This window comes from Pyxicephalus adspersus, chromosome 12, assembly GCF_032062135.1.
Source record: "Pyxicephalus adspersus chromosome 12, UCB_Pads_2.0, whole genome shotgun sequence".
In the NCBI taxonomy this organism is placed as follows: domain Eukaryota; kingdom Metazoa; phylum Chordata; class Amphibia; order Anura; family Pyxicephalidae; genus Pyxicephalus; species Pyxicephalus adspersus.
The window spans coordinates 3613679-3628533 of record NC_092869.1 but is presented as its reverse complement, the minus strand read 5'-3'; the positions used below and the strand labels follow the sequence as shown (position 1 = coordinate 3628533).

Sequence of the window (14855 nt, the reverse complement as noted above, 5' to 3'; positions counted from 1 at the left end):
GTAATAGGACAGGGTATGTAATGTACAGCACAGCATGTAGATTGTAACAGGTCAGGGTATGTAATATATAGCACCAGATATAGATTGTAATAGGATAGGGTATGTAATATATAATACAGCATACACAGGGCAGCAGTCCATAGCATGTACTATACAGCACAGCACAGAGATGGTATTAGATCAGGGTATGTAATGTACAACAAAGCATAGAGAGAGCAGCATTCCATAAATGTACAATACAGCACAGCACAGACATTGTAATAGATCAAGGTATGTAATATGCTGCATAACATTTAGATTTTATTAGACTAAGGCAGGTAAGGTACAACAAAGCACATCAATAGTAACAGGTCAGGGTATGTAAAATATATTGCAGCATACAGAGAGTCCATTGTATGTAATATACAGCACAGCATTGAAATTGAAAAAGCCAGGGTATCTAATATAGTTCAGATCATACAGATTGTAACGGGCCAAGGTATGTAATGAACAACACAGCACTTTAAATATACAAGGCCAGGGTATGTAATGTATAATACAGCATACAGCAGTCTAAACTATGTAAGGTACAGCACAGTAAATATTACTTTTTCCTTATTTCTTTTTTGTTTTCTTGCAGATTACAAGGCTTATGAAGATGCTGCAGAAGAGTTCCACCCATACATCCCATTATTTGCCACCTTTGACCCAAAGGTAAGAGTGCTGCACCAGAGATATCCATCCTCAAAAATGTATCTTGGTATAAATTTACAACAAAGAACTTCGACTGTAATAGTTTAGTAAATGTGAGGTATAGCACAGCAGCAGCTTGAGGAATGTAATGTATAACACAGTCTGCAGATTGCAGTTGTTTAGGCTATGTAACAGTATGCAGAACACAGTGGTCCAAAGTATATAACATAAAGCAAAATGTACACAGAGCAGTGGTCCGCTGTATTTTGCATGCAAAGTATTGTAGCTTACACTGTACTATAAATATTGAGTATGTAACATACAGCACAATACACAGGGTACAATAGTCAGGATATGTAACGTACAAAAAGTTGTACAGAGGGATGCTGTACAGGTTATAAAGCATACTGCACATTGTACATAGCATACCCTGGGGAACCCTGGAAATCATTTTCAGCTCTCAGGGAACCCTAACTAAAACCAACTTTTGGACAGTTAATTAGAAATTGGTGACCAATGTAAAGAGTGCCCCCTAGAGTGGTGGTTGGAATAGCACTTTTATAGATAAGTAAAACATTATTGGAGTCACGCAGCGGGAACTACTAAGTGGTGTTGGCCCCAGAACCATAAAGGGATCATCAAATAAGAGGGCACAGACCAGTGTATGAAATGCAGAACCAGAGTATGTAACGTACAGCAAAGCCCCAAGCTAGACAAGAACAGGGCCTCCTCTGTTCTCATATTTGTCGCAATGATGTGGCAGCTACTGAATCTTCAACATTACAAATTCTTCTTCCCACAAGTCATCACACAAGTTTGTCAATTTCACAGCAGCCCTCATAAAGGGTTATAGGACCGGGAGAGCAGCCCATCATTGTGACGCATGCTGTCGTAGAAAAAGCAAAACAATAAAACCGACAGGCCGCCCTCGTGAGTTACTCCTAATATCAGCATCATGAGCGCAATAAACAGATTTAATTGCTCCGGCGCATCCAAATTGATTTCTGCCGTGGGTGTTTTAGAGGCAGGAGTTGCTGATATTGAAGAAGATGTGACTTCTAAACTCAGTGAACAAGACGATCAACAGGCAGTGTGCGTCTGAACAGTTAACCATTTGCTCAGTCTAAGCAGTTTGCCTTGAAAAAAAAACATTCTTTTGACGTGTCCTCAAATTTTTTTTTAGGTACACACATTTTTGTAAAGTGATTTTAGTATACAGTTAAGAAAAATGAACCTCCAGGGTGGGGCCAATAAGGCAGGTGGGCAGGTCTAAGAGTTCAATAGGACCGCCCCTGAGAAACGATTAGTCTGTTTTGCTATTCGCTGGCTTTAGAACAATGAAATTTCAGTTCTGATTGGAAATGCATGATAAATTTTAGTGATGGCTCCTCACTGTTTATTTTGTTTGTCATCAGGTTGCCAAGAAGTTGACCTTGAAGCTGAATGAGATTGACTACTACGAGCCTTTCCATGATGAGCCCGTCACTATCCCCGACAAACCCAACAGCGAAAAGGAGATTGTGGACTTCCTGCATGAGCACAAGAGGTCGGTAGACATCATGAATCTCTCTTTTTCAGGGTGGTGAATGGTTGTAAGAATCATACTCAAGGGTCCAAGAAATTCCTCAGCTCCTGGCTTCTTTTATGTCTTGGATGTTCTCACAGGGAAATCTTCCAGCCGTAATTCCCAAGTTCTGTCCATCTGGGAGCATTCCAACCCACCTTCATGTTCAAGCTCCTCTTGGTACTTCCTCTACATTTACAAATTATAAATGCAGCATAAATGGTGGGTAACCCCCATAATAGGCACAGCAGATGTACAGACCCAGGAACTCAGGACAAATATGGTGGGAGCCCACCATAATAGGCCCAGAACTAGGAACCCAAACAATGGTGGATAGCCCTCATATTGAGCACAGCTGGTGTGCAGACCTGGGAACTCTATGTGACTTAGTGGGACCCCTCATAATGAGAATCAGGAGTACAGGCACAGGGATGGTAGGAACACTTCACAATGGGCACAGCAGGTAAACAGATCCAGTAACTCAGGACACAGTTGGTGGGAGAGCCACATAATGGGCACAGACCTGGGCATGAATGGTGGGTAACCCTCATAATGGGCACAGCAGGTGTATAGACCCTTTAACTCAGCACAAGGATGTTGACAGTCCCACAAATTGGGTAGAGTAGGTCTATAGACCTGGGAACTCAACACGGAGATGTAAGAAACCTCTCATAATGAGCACAACAGGCGTGCAGACTTGAAACTCAGTCCAGAGATGGTGGAAAGTTGGGAACCCCTCAAAAGGGCTACACCAGGTAGACAGGCCCAGGAACGCAATGCAAGAATGGTGGTAAACCCTCATAATGGGCACAGCAGGTGCACAGACCCTGGAACTCAGCACAGGGATAATGACAACCTCTTATAATGAACAAAGTGGGTATGTAGACCTGGGAACTCAATGGAGGGATGGTGGGAACCCCACATAATCAGCACAGCAAGCGGGAAGACTGGAAACTCAATATACGGATGGTAGGAAGTTGGGAACCCTCATAATGGGCACAGCAGGTGTACAAACCCAGGAACCCAGTGGAGAGATGGTGGTAAACCCTCATAATGGGCACAGTAGGTGTCAAATCCCAGGAACCCAGTGTAGGGATGGTGGTAATCCCTCATATTGTGCTCGACAGGTGTACAAACCCAGGAACCCAGTGTAGGGGTGGTAAACCCTCATAATGGGCACAGCAGGTGTACAAACCCAGGAACCCAGTATAGGGAAGCTGTGCCCAATATGAGGGCTTACCACCGTAAGCCCTCATATTGGGCACAGCTGGTGTACAGATCCAGGAACCCAGTGTAGGGAAGGTAAACCCTCAAAATGGGCACAGCAGGTCTACAACCCCAGGAACCCAGTGTAGGGGTGGTAAACCCTCATAATGGGCACAGCAGGTGTACAAACCCAGGAACCCAGTGTAGGGAAGGTGGTAATCCCTCATATTGTGCACAGCTGGTGTGCAAACCCAGGAACCCAGTGTAGGGATGGTGGTAAACCCTGATAATGGGCACAGCTGGTGTACAGACCCATAAACTCAACAAAAGAATAATGGGAACCGTTCATAATTTGCACAGCAGCCCAATTTTTAATGCTCTTTTATGCCGCCGCTTGCATCTCAACCCTGCAGACATTGTCCAGTTGTTGGGGTTGATAAGTGGAGCCCCCCTGGCATTTTGCAGCTGTTGCCCAGCTCTCTGGTGGCGTGAGGGTTAAGCCCACATTTCTCAGAGCGAGCTGCGTGTTGTTCTGGCTAGCTGGCGATGTTGGAAGCCACACAGCATCATCTGCCCATCTCCGACAAGGGGTCGAGCGGCAGTTGTGATGGCTGGTGCAGTTGCCATGGTGCCCGTTAAAAACAATTTAGCTGCCATAGAAACGTTTGAAATAATGTGTTTTTCTGTCTCGTGCTGACTTAACCCGTGAAGTGCCCACGTGCCGCTCCTGCTGCGAACATGACTGAAGAGGAAAGTCTGAGAAATTTCTTTCCACCTCTTATATAGTTTTTATTACCAGTTTTTCAATATTCTTTTGTATGCCAATGGCCCCGCATTATTTTTAAAAAGGGACCCCATAGGGCCCATGAAAGACACAGGAACAGGTTCACTTTACTGGCATCCAATCAGTTATTTATTGCGTCCGATTGGACCTCACTTCCCCATTCAGCCAATAAAATTGTTTGAGGTCAGCGACCAATTTAGGATTACAGCCCTGGACCTGGCAAAAGCAGCAATTTCTTTCATGACAGGTCCTCTTTATTTATTTTTTTCTCTTGCACATCCTTGTTTCAAACTATCCAAAAAAAATATCAAAAGTTACAGAAGCGCCATTATCCTGATTTGCAGGAGTGAGGTCAACTTGCCATATTCTGTCATCGGGTTCTCAGCGTTCCGAATAACTGCAGAGAAATTAGCCAATCCCTCACCTGTATTTCAGACTTCACTACCAGTGATTGCTCAGGCCATTTGTTACCAGGGGGCCATTTACTTTTAAAGAATATTAGAACCCAAGAACAAAAATGTAATCTATGCAGCTCCTTGGTCCTTGCAAGTGGCGGCTGCATTCATTTTCTCAACTCAGACTAAGAGCCTTTTCAGCAATTACAGAACGTCAACAATAATTTGTTGATCCTTTTCAATTATTTGTTGTAAATTAAAATGGTAAACAATGTCATCGGCTTTTCTGGGTATCAACTATAAAAAAAATCTCTTTCCAATGTAAAGGATTAGGAGAGGGGGAGGTGTTGTAATGTTCCTTTAAGAGTTTAGCCTGGGGTGACAACACTTCTCCTCAATAAAACAAAGTCAGGAGATGTGATTTATGAGATTTTATTAGGAGCCATTTATTTTATATAGATATGGTTGATTCATTCTAATGTATTTTAAAACCAACACATTTCGGGGGGACTAAAGGACCTTCATCAGGGCCTAAAATGATTCAGCTGGGGATGATTTGGATGAAGCATTAGTTTATTGCGATTGACATTTAATGAGGAATATTGAGCCTACTCGGGTCTCTGGTATATCACTCTTGAGAATAAAAATCAACAGAGCCTCTTCCTATATCCTTTAAAAAGTTTGGGAATGTTAATACTCGTCTCATTGTTGGGGAGATTTAATTTCACTTCCTATGTGTAGGACAGCATAACAGGAATTAAGGGATAAGGTTGTCCCTAGAACAGGAAGACTTTAGTAAAGAAACGTGTGACTATTGACTGCCATTCTCAGTTGTCCAATCAGATTCTGGCTAGAGCAGCTTTTCTCAAGCTTTTGACCCCTGATGAACCCTTGAAAACATTTTCAGGGAACCCCTACTAAACCCAATTTTGGTCAGTTAATTGGAAAAAAATGGCAGCCAGTGGAAAAAAAGGTGGCTGGAATACCACCCTTATAGATATTATAGTCATGTCATTGGCTCTACCAAGTGGTGCTGGCCCCAGATGTAGGTATCATCAAATAAGAGGTCAGTCGGCCACAACCTTTAGTAACCTCTGTAGGAACCCTAGAGTGCCATGGAACCCTGGTTGAAAATGGCTGGGCTATAGACTTTTATGAAGTAACTTGACAGAGCTGAGGAACCTTTCACCACCTTCATGTGACAGTGATGGGAGCCCCATTGTGCAAGCACCAAGTGCCAGGAACCTTGGGGTTCAACAGAACCCTGGTTGAGAATGGCTTCTCCAGCCTTGGAGAGCTTTAAAAAAACAGATCCAATATGTCAGCCCTGACGAACCCTAATACCAGATAAAATGATGTCATGTGTCATGCTGGCGCCAGCATATCAAAGGTAAATCATCCACAGCTCAAGGACATTTGAAAGAACCTTAGACCTTCACAGAACCCTGGTTGAGAATGGCTGGTCTAAGTCTTCCCTACCCCAGGTTCTCCCGTGATAGTCTTCTCCAACTGGCCTACAGACTCGCATAAAGTAACTTGGCAGGGCTGAGGAACCTTTCACCTTCGCCATGTGATAGTGATGGGTGATGGGCAGACGCCAAGTGCCGGGAACTATAGGGTTCAACAGAACCCTGGTTGAGAATGGCTGGACTAAGTCTTCCAGGTTCTTCTATGATAGTCTTCTCCAATCTTCTCCAACTGGCCTAAAGATTCCCATAGAGTAACTTGACATGGGGGTGAGGCACCTATTATCACCACCATGTGACAGAGATGGGTGCCCCATTGGGCCAGTGCCACTGCAAAGGAGGATTCACCCGACCCCTCATACCTGAAACTGATCTACGAATAGATGCTTCACCACTGCAAACCTAAAGGGGGCGCCAATGACCAGTTGCCCTAGGACAATTATTTAATGGGTGGTTTTAGCTCATTGAAAGGGTACCTATTATATCTTTATCTGCTCACCTAGTTTCAAAGTCAAAAGGGAAAAACAAATATTTTTTAGGCTCCATATAAATAGTCACCTTGTCTCCTTGAAATACCCCTTGAGGGTTAAAAGCAGATAAGAGACCCTCTTTAGCATCTCCTTCTTTTGAGGATCAGCCATGAAAGTGCAGCAATACAGATACACTTAGGGATTGTCAGTTCACCATGGTTGCCATGACAGCGAGGCCTTTACACCAGAAAAGCAAATACATTTTTTTCCTCCCCTCCCTTCCCCACCCTTTTCTTCACTAATATATGTATTGTTTTCCTCTGCATCACATTATTTTTTAGTAGAAAGCTTGGCAACTTTAACAGCTCAGAAACAAGAATGACAGAGAAATGCCCGCCTGTTAACTGAATCAGTCAAACTTTTCTAGTAGTTGTGTGATTTTTTTTATTCAATTTTTAATTAAAAAATTCATAGATAAAAAAAATAAACTTTCAACTGAAATCAGGTAAATACATTTCAGTTTGTTTCCTTTTGAAAGCAGCTGTGAAAAAAAAGCCAGTCCGATTCCAGCCTCCTGCAAGTAAGGACTTCTTGCGTGTGGAAGCAGTGGCCTCTTTGCTGCAGAGATCTGCCACACCCCAGCTTAGTCACAGCCACACAGCTGACAGTAAAAGATTTGCTTATTGCTAAATTATTGGTCTCTTCAAGCAGGGGGTGTGGCAGACTTCTGTAGAGTGACCACTGATTCCCCACGCAGAGCAAAGGTCCTTCTCTGCACGATGCTGCCAGGGATCAGACTTTTCTACTGTGGCTCCATTAAATAATAAAACAACCTGAATATTGAATATTGAAAATGAGTTGAATATTTTAGTTACTGTCCCTGTAATCTGTCTTTTCATATTTGTTTCAGACCAACACTGAGGAAACTGCGGCCAGACAGCATGTATGAGACCTGGGTAAGAATAATGGCATTTTTGTGTATTTCTGGATAAGGGGGTTTGAAATGAAAGCAGATGTGCCCGGCCCCCACCCACACACATCCAAAATATTATCAAACCAAATGTTTGACGTTAAGTTTTTTAAGTCTAACAATTTTAGTTATGCTTTTAATATAATTTGCTTCCTACGTCTATACAAATTTTCGTTTACACTAAACCTTTCATATATGGCAAAGGATTCCCAGAGCACTCTAGGTTATCTTGACTCTAGGTAGGCAGATGCTGCCTGCTTTGAGGCTTGATTGGTCTAATTGGAACCTCAGATAAGTCAGATAAAGGGAGTCGTCACCGTGACCCATGAAACCCCAAACCCAGGGCAGCTGAAGACCCCCATATGTGTGTGTGATTGTTTTGAAGGGAGCTATTAATAACACATTTTTCTTTTTTCCTTGTAGGAAGATGACATGAATGGAATTCACATTGTTGCTTTCGCAGAAGAGGATGATCCTGGTAATGTTTTGGATTCTACGATATGTTTTACAACTAAAAACTTCTGATTTTCTTCTGACCTTTTTCTAACTTCTTTCTGACCATCTTATGGCTAGGCTCCCTGTGACCTGCTTCTTACCTTTCTCTGACCTATGACATTCATCTAGCCTGCTCCTGGCATTCTCCTGACCTGCTACATATTTCCTTTTGACCAATAACCTTCTTCTGACCACTTTCTGACCAACTTTCGACATCCTCCTAAACTCCTTCTGACCTTCTTCTTACCTCCTACTGACCTGTAACTTTCTTCTAACTTATTTCTAACCAATTTATGATATCTTCCTAAACTCTCTCTGACCCGCTTATTACCTTCTTCTGACCAATGACATTTTTCTAGCTTGCTTCTGGCATTCCCGGGAACTCTTACTTATCTTCTTCTGACCTGTACCTTTTTTTCTAGCTTATTTCAGATCAACTTATAAAACCCCCTTAAACTCCTGCTGACCTGCTTCTTATCTTCTTCTGACCTGTGACATTCATCCAGTGTGCTCCTGACTTTCTGCTGAGCTCCTACTTATTTCCTTCAGACCAGTGACCTTCCAACGTCCTCCTAAACTCCCTCTGAACTGCATCCTTCCTCATTCTGACCTCTGCCATTCTTCTAACTTGCTCCTGGCATTTTCATCAGCTCCTGTTTATCTCCTCACCTGTAACTTTCTTTTACCTTCTTTCTAACCAAGGTATAACACCCCCCTAAACTCCCTCTGACTTGCTTCTTACCTTCTTCTAACTTATGACATTCTCATAGCCTGTTCTTATCATTCCCCTAAGCTCCCACTTATCTCCCACACACTTGCAGCTTTCCTTCTTCTCACCACTGACATTCAGTTTGCTCCTGACATTTTCCTGACATCCTTCTACTACTTATCTTCTTCTGACACTTGAACTTCTTCTGACTACTTTATGGCCAACCTATGACATCTTCCTAAACTCCCTCTGACCTTCTTTTTACCTTCCTATGACCTCTGACAATCTTCTAGCTTGCTCCTGACATTCTCCTAAGCTCCTTCCTATCTCCTTCTAACCTCTGACCTTCTTCTGGACTAATTTATGATCTGTTTTTGACATCCATTGGATTTCCCCTCCATTGCTGTTGTATCTACAGAAGATGACATACAGAAAAAATCTAAAGGAGGTTCTAAGCCAGCCTTTCTCAACACTTTCTACGCTAAAGGAACCCATTAGATTATTTTCAGATCTTGAGAAACATCTACTTAAACTGTTTCACTGGGTGTCAGTGGAGGAAAAATGTCCCTCAAATTAGAGGTTAGATGAAGGAATGTTCTATCTATAGCCGTGGTCTGAATGCCACTTAAAGACAGATAAAATGATCTTTGCTGTCATGCTGGCACTACTATGGAAGGTCAATCATCCACAGCTCAAGGAACCTCCACCAACCTTTGGAGGAACCTTAGACTTCCACAGAGCCCGGGTTGAGAATGGCTGGTCTACCTCTTCCCTACGCCAGGTTCTCCAATATTAGTCTTCTCCAGTCTCAGGCCCAATATGTCAGCCCAGAGGAAACCTAAAAACAGATAAAACGATCTCTGCTGTCATGATGGCACCACTATGGAAGGTCAATCATCCACAGCTCAAGAAACCTCCACCAACTTCTGGAGGAACCTTAGACTTCCACAGAACCCTGGTTGACAATGGCTGGTCTAAGTCTTCCCTACTTCATTATAAAACAAAAAACAATATGGTCTTGAGGTACTTTTACATTTCTTATATTAAAATGTTCAAATGATTTTGTTGTCTAATTTTTTTGTTTTTCAAAACAGATGGTTATGAGTTCTTGGAGATCATCAAGGAGGTTGCAGAGGACAATACCGATAACCCCGACCTCAGCATTATCTGGATTGACCCTGAGGACTTCCCATTGGTAAAAATAATTATTTTTTTAGTTTTGCATCATTTGGGAAACATAAGGAGATTGCCTCAGTGTCTTTGTGGAAGGCAATGGGTTGTGGTGGTCTTTAGATATCTCCTTAGAGCTAGGAACGTTCCTTATAGGTTACAGCAAACCTGGATCAACCGGGTTCACCAATTATAGTCTATCCTTTCCAATCTTGGAGAGCTTTGATAAATCAGACCAATCAGCCCTGAGGAAGCAAGTGCTTGGGGCCCTTGAAACGCGTTGGCAGCACAACAGATGACTATAATTGTCCCTTATGTAAACTATACTGAAAGTGATGTATGCAGGATTTTTGAGTGCACCAAACCCATGCAGATCTGAGGAGTTCCAGTACAAAAGAGCGCCCAGGCAGTGCCAGTTTTCAAGCTTTCTCATCACAATTCATAAAACACTATGCACTTAAAATCCTCATCAGATAATAAAAAAATACTAAAATACCTTCAAAGCCATTTCACCTGTGTCAGCACAATTCATTACTATATCACTTGGTACCAAGGGCCTCATCGTTATGAATCCACATAATTAGCACTCTGCAAATGACAGCAGAATGAGTTGCAATCTCTTTCCGGAGACTGGCAAAGGCTCCGAGGTGTGGGGGCAACAAAGGCTCCATTCTAGCTAAACTGCAAGCAGGACAACAGAACTGTGGCAGTCGGTTGACAATAGCTGGACCGCATGTCCTTGGCAGTTTTTTGGCAAGCTCTGCATGCTCTCAGAGTGTGGGAATGCCGGGGCCGACTGGGAGAGACGTGAGCGAAATTTGTTCCTAAGTGCACCATTTAATAAGCTCCCCTTGTCTCTTCTTTCCTTTTCAGCTGATCCCCTACTGGGAAGAGAAGTTTGGCATCGACCTGTCTCGCCCTCATATCGGCGTGGTGAATGTGTCTGATGTAAGTAAGAAAGGGTTTTACTGATTACATGGCCACTGCTGTCTGGTGTCATTTAATAAATGACACCTACCTGTATCATCTACCTGTATCATGGAGCAGTAAACATGGGTGATGCCTAAACAAAGATGGCACTTTCCTTCCAGAGAAAAAGGCATTGTCAGGGGGAGTACTGCAATCTCTGTATTTGTACACGTAAACATTACTTAGAATTCTGCACATAACAGAATTGGTGAATATGTTAGGTTCACCATGTGTTTGTGTTGAACTTCGTCAATGTCCAAATACGGGAACTAATGTGAATATCAATGAATGATGAATAGTGGTGGTCATATGGTTCCTATTAGAGTTGATTCTGACTTGCATTGGAGCATTTTGGTTCCCGGATCGGAAATCAAAATTTTTAGCAACCCGCGTTCCGATCTGACATTACCATACCTGTCATTGACAGGCATTAAAGGTTGCTAAATGATCAGGATTGGCTGAACCCCACCCTGTAGAAGGGTTCGGACAATTCTGCTGTCCCACAATGGCAGCTGTCATCTGTCAATTGGCTCACCTGTACTTTACCAGTCATTGACAGGTATAGAAGGGGATAAAAAAGATTATCAATCCCTTATATGTTATTCATCTGCTGCCACATCCCAAATAAATGCAATGTGTTGAGTTCTTCTCAGGTATAGAAGGGCTCAGCCAATCCAGCCATCTGACAATGACAGCTCCCATCTTGTCATCTGTCGACTGGCCCAACGGTACTCTGCCAGTCATTGACAGGTATAGAAAGGCTCAGCCAATCCAACCATCCAACAATGGGATCTACCCATCCTGACAGCTGTCATTCTCCGGAAACTGGCATTGTCATTGACAGGTAAAAGATAGCTCATTAAAAATATATAAATTCTGACTCAGTACTTCTAAATCTGATCAAATTTCTTGACTGGTCCAACTGTATTTGTCCAACTAATTGTACTTCCAAGCACCTTGAATGGCAAACATTCCTGTGGTTTACCCTGCCAAATTCTTCATGAATGGTGGCTAACAAAAAGGTTGCATGGAGCCTCTAACAACCACCAGCCCGTTGGCATGATCCCTATTACCTTAGCAATGTTTGACTAATGGGTCTGAGACATTCCATTAACCTGTAGCAATCCAACTCACCCATCACTAAATGTGATATAACCTATAAAGCAATTCAGACATTGTTGAATCAATCTTTCCACCATCGTCTAGAAGAAGTCACCATGACCTGTGTTCATTGACCACTCAAGAGCTTCCAACCAGAACGATGAGTGGCCCTTATCCTGTTCTCTTTATCCTCACCATTGGGTACATCCTATGCGTCACTTTTCTCCTGGTTGACCCATCCGTTAATATCCTCTAGACCCAGCCCCGTGATCCAAATGAATCAACCAGATGTCTCATGATGAATCACAGATGTAAACATGTGGCCCAGACATGTGTCCCGATACGACAATCATCCCACCTTCCCCTAAATTCTACCATATGTCCTTTTAAGCAGTGAGAAACATCTTTATTTCTTTCATTTCTATTTCTCATCTGTGTGGAGAACATTTTTTGGCGTTTTGTGCTCTTTTTTTTTTTTTTTTTCTACATGTGCCTGATGAAAGGTTCTTCAATCTTCCTTTGTTGCACCTGCCATTATCCCATCCGTTCGGTGCCCTTTCATCCCAGAGCTCCATTGTGTCTTTTCACCGGAGAATAATTACAGCTCTCGCTCCCACTGCCTCGTGTCTTCCCTGTAATGTGGCGCGACTCTGCGCCGTGCTGAGGACCGGCCATAATCTGAAAAAGAGACAGCTGTGCCATTTAACAGCAAAGCCTCAGCTGTGCACAAATACCGTTTGTGTGACAGCTCGGCCTGTTTGGAATAGGAAAAATGGATCTGTCATCATTTATATGTTATGTACATGCATAGTAAGGAATTTATTATCTTTTACAGAGATCACAGTACACCCCATAACAATGCCTTCATCTGCTTTCCCTAAGGAAAGAACTATCTTTGTTCAGGCATCAAACATGGGCTCCATCTACTCCTGGACATCTTAGAAATAACACAATTATGTAAAGATAAAGGGTGGGGCTTCTCTGTTGTGTTATATTGTGACATGTACACCTAAACTTAGGAAGCGTGGAGTAACTAACCAGTGTCCTATACCTTGGCTCCATGTACTCATATATACATTGACCAGTACTTCCATGTATGAGAATCATGTGACTTTCTCCACTTCATTTTTATAACTGGGTGTAGGGTGCCAACACTTTCCCATGAGGAAGGGGAAGAATCTCTTCCTTTGATTTGGAACATTAACAGGATTCTTCTCTATGGTCCAATGGGGAAATGGAGCAGCAAGGTTGAGAAGGAAAGATAAGAATAACTAGCTACATCTGACAGCATCTAAAGGGTTCCCATCCCAGGTCAAGGCTCCAGGAGCATTCATCCATAGAACAGATATGTAGAACCCATTTTAGAACCCATTTCTCACAAGTATTTGGAGAATTCAGATTAGATTTTAGGCTAACCCAGGGATTAGTAAAGAAGGGGCCTAAAGAAAAGGGCTGGTATGAGTGCTTGGTGATCAGTTGGAATAGAGTATTAAGAAAACCACTCACAATACCTTGTTCCATCTACAGGCTGATAGCATTTGGATGGACATGGATGATGAAGAGGACCTGCCAACTGTAGATGAGCTGGAAGACTGGATTGAAGATGTTCTGGAGGGTGAGATCAACACTGAAGATGATGACGACGATGATGATGACGACGACGATGATGATGATGACGATGATGATGACGATGATGATGACGACGATGATGATGACGATGATGATGACGACGACGACGATGATGATGATGACGATGACTAAACGGTCATTGAAAAAGTCGTTAGCATCTAACTAGTTTATATATTCAAATGTCAAAGCCTGACTTTAGTAACAACATATTTTTATATGAATTCTTAAATCTTAATTTAAATCTATAAACCTATCCAATTTGCTCAACATCAATTTTCATCACTCTTAAAAACCCATTGAAAATTTTAGTGCTATGAACAAAGGACATCCAACGAGATGCCTTTCACCAAAAGCCAGGGAGAACCAGAGAAGTTCTTTCTGGTCTCCAGGAACTTTTTTTTTTATCTCTATACAGTCTTAAGATTCAGATTAAATTCCTATACAAAAAACAATTGGGTAAAGAAAGAAAAAAATTGCTTTTCAAAACCAAAAAATAGTTTTTCTGGTCATCAATTGACAATAGTTTAGCCAATCCAGGCGTTCCTACGAACCTGCAGCTCTTGCCTAAATGCTCCTCAGTCACCAAGTGCAGGTTGAGGATTTCACAAGTCCATTATTTAAAAGCCAACCAAATATTCTATTTTATCGCCAACGCAGGACAAGGAATCAAAAAGAAAATTCCATCATATTCCAGTCTTGGCTTTTTGTTGGTAATCTTCTTGTAACAGTTGAGGGTGAAGTTGTCTATCACAGTACACGTACCATACTTGTTTGAGAAGTGATGTCTCCTTAGCAGTCCCGACATCTCGGAGGAGGGAAAACATTTGGACTTTATGCCTTTATCATTTGATTTTTTTTTGTACATTTTGATGTTTGCCCAACATTTTATGTCATCAAAAAATATCATCGCCCTTTTGTCAAAGAACCCAAGACAAACCCTCAAGCATCACTCGTAAGGTCTTAAATGTTTGTCTACTGTGATCTTCTTACCACAATTTGAACTGATAAGAAAACCGAAAATCAGTAACACCCAAACTGTGTATGTGGTTTTTTTAGTGTTTAGTTTTGTGTTTTGTTTTATAGTTCAAACCAACGATAAAAAAGGGTTGGTGGCTCGTCTTCCCCTTCATTACTAGATACCTACTCCTTTCACACCTTCAACCCTTTTCCCCTTACAAGAAACACAAATACCAATTTATGGATTAAATAGCCTTAACGGCTGCTTTATTATAAACAATTTTTAACCCTAAGAAAA

The 14855-nt window shown here is 42.1% G+C and overlaps 1 protein-coding gene across 1 annotated transcript in view; it reads left to right on the top strand.

The window, feature by feature from the left end:
• The window catches only part of CASQ1 (calsequestrin 1), a 46226-nt gene extending 31591 nt beyond the window's left edge, over window positions 1-14635 (top strand). Inside the window, exons 5-11 of the mRNA XM_072427564.1 lie at window positions 620-693; window positions 2088-2218; window positions 7468-7513; window positions 7951-8005; window positions 9826-9926; window positions 10775-10849; window positions 13499-14635. Of these exons, the coding sequence (XP_072283665.1) occupies window positions 620-693; window positions 2088-2218; window positions 7468-7513; window positions 7951-8005; window positions 9826-9926; window positions 10775-10849; window positions 13499-13732 (716 nt within the window). The 3' untranslated portion in view covers window positions 13733-14635. The remainder of the gene's footprint in view (window positions 1-619; window positions 694-2087; window positions 2219-7467; window positions 7514-7950; window positions 8006-9825; window positions 9927-10774; window positions 10850-13498) is intronic.
• The last annotated feature ends 220 nt before the right edge of the window (window positions 14636-14855 follow it).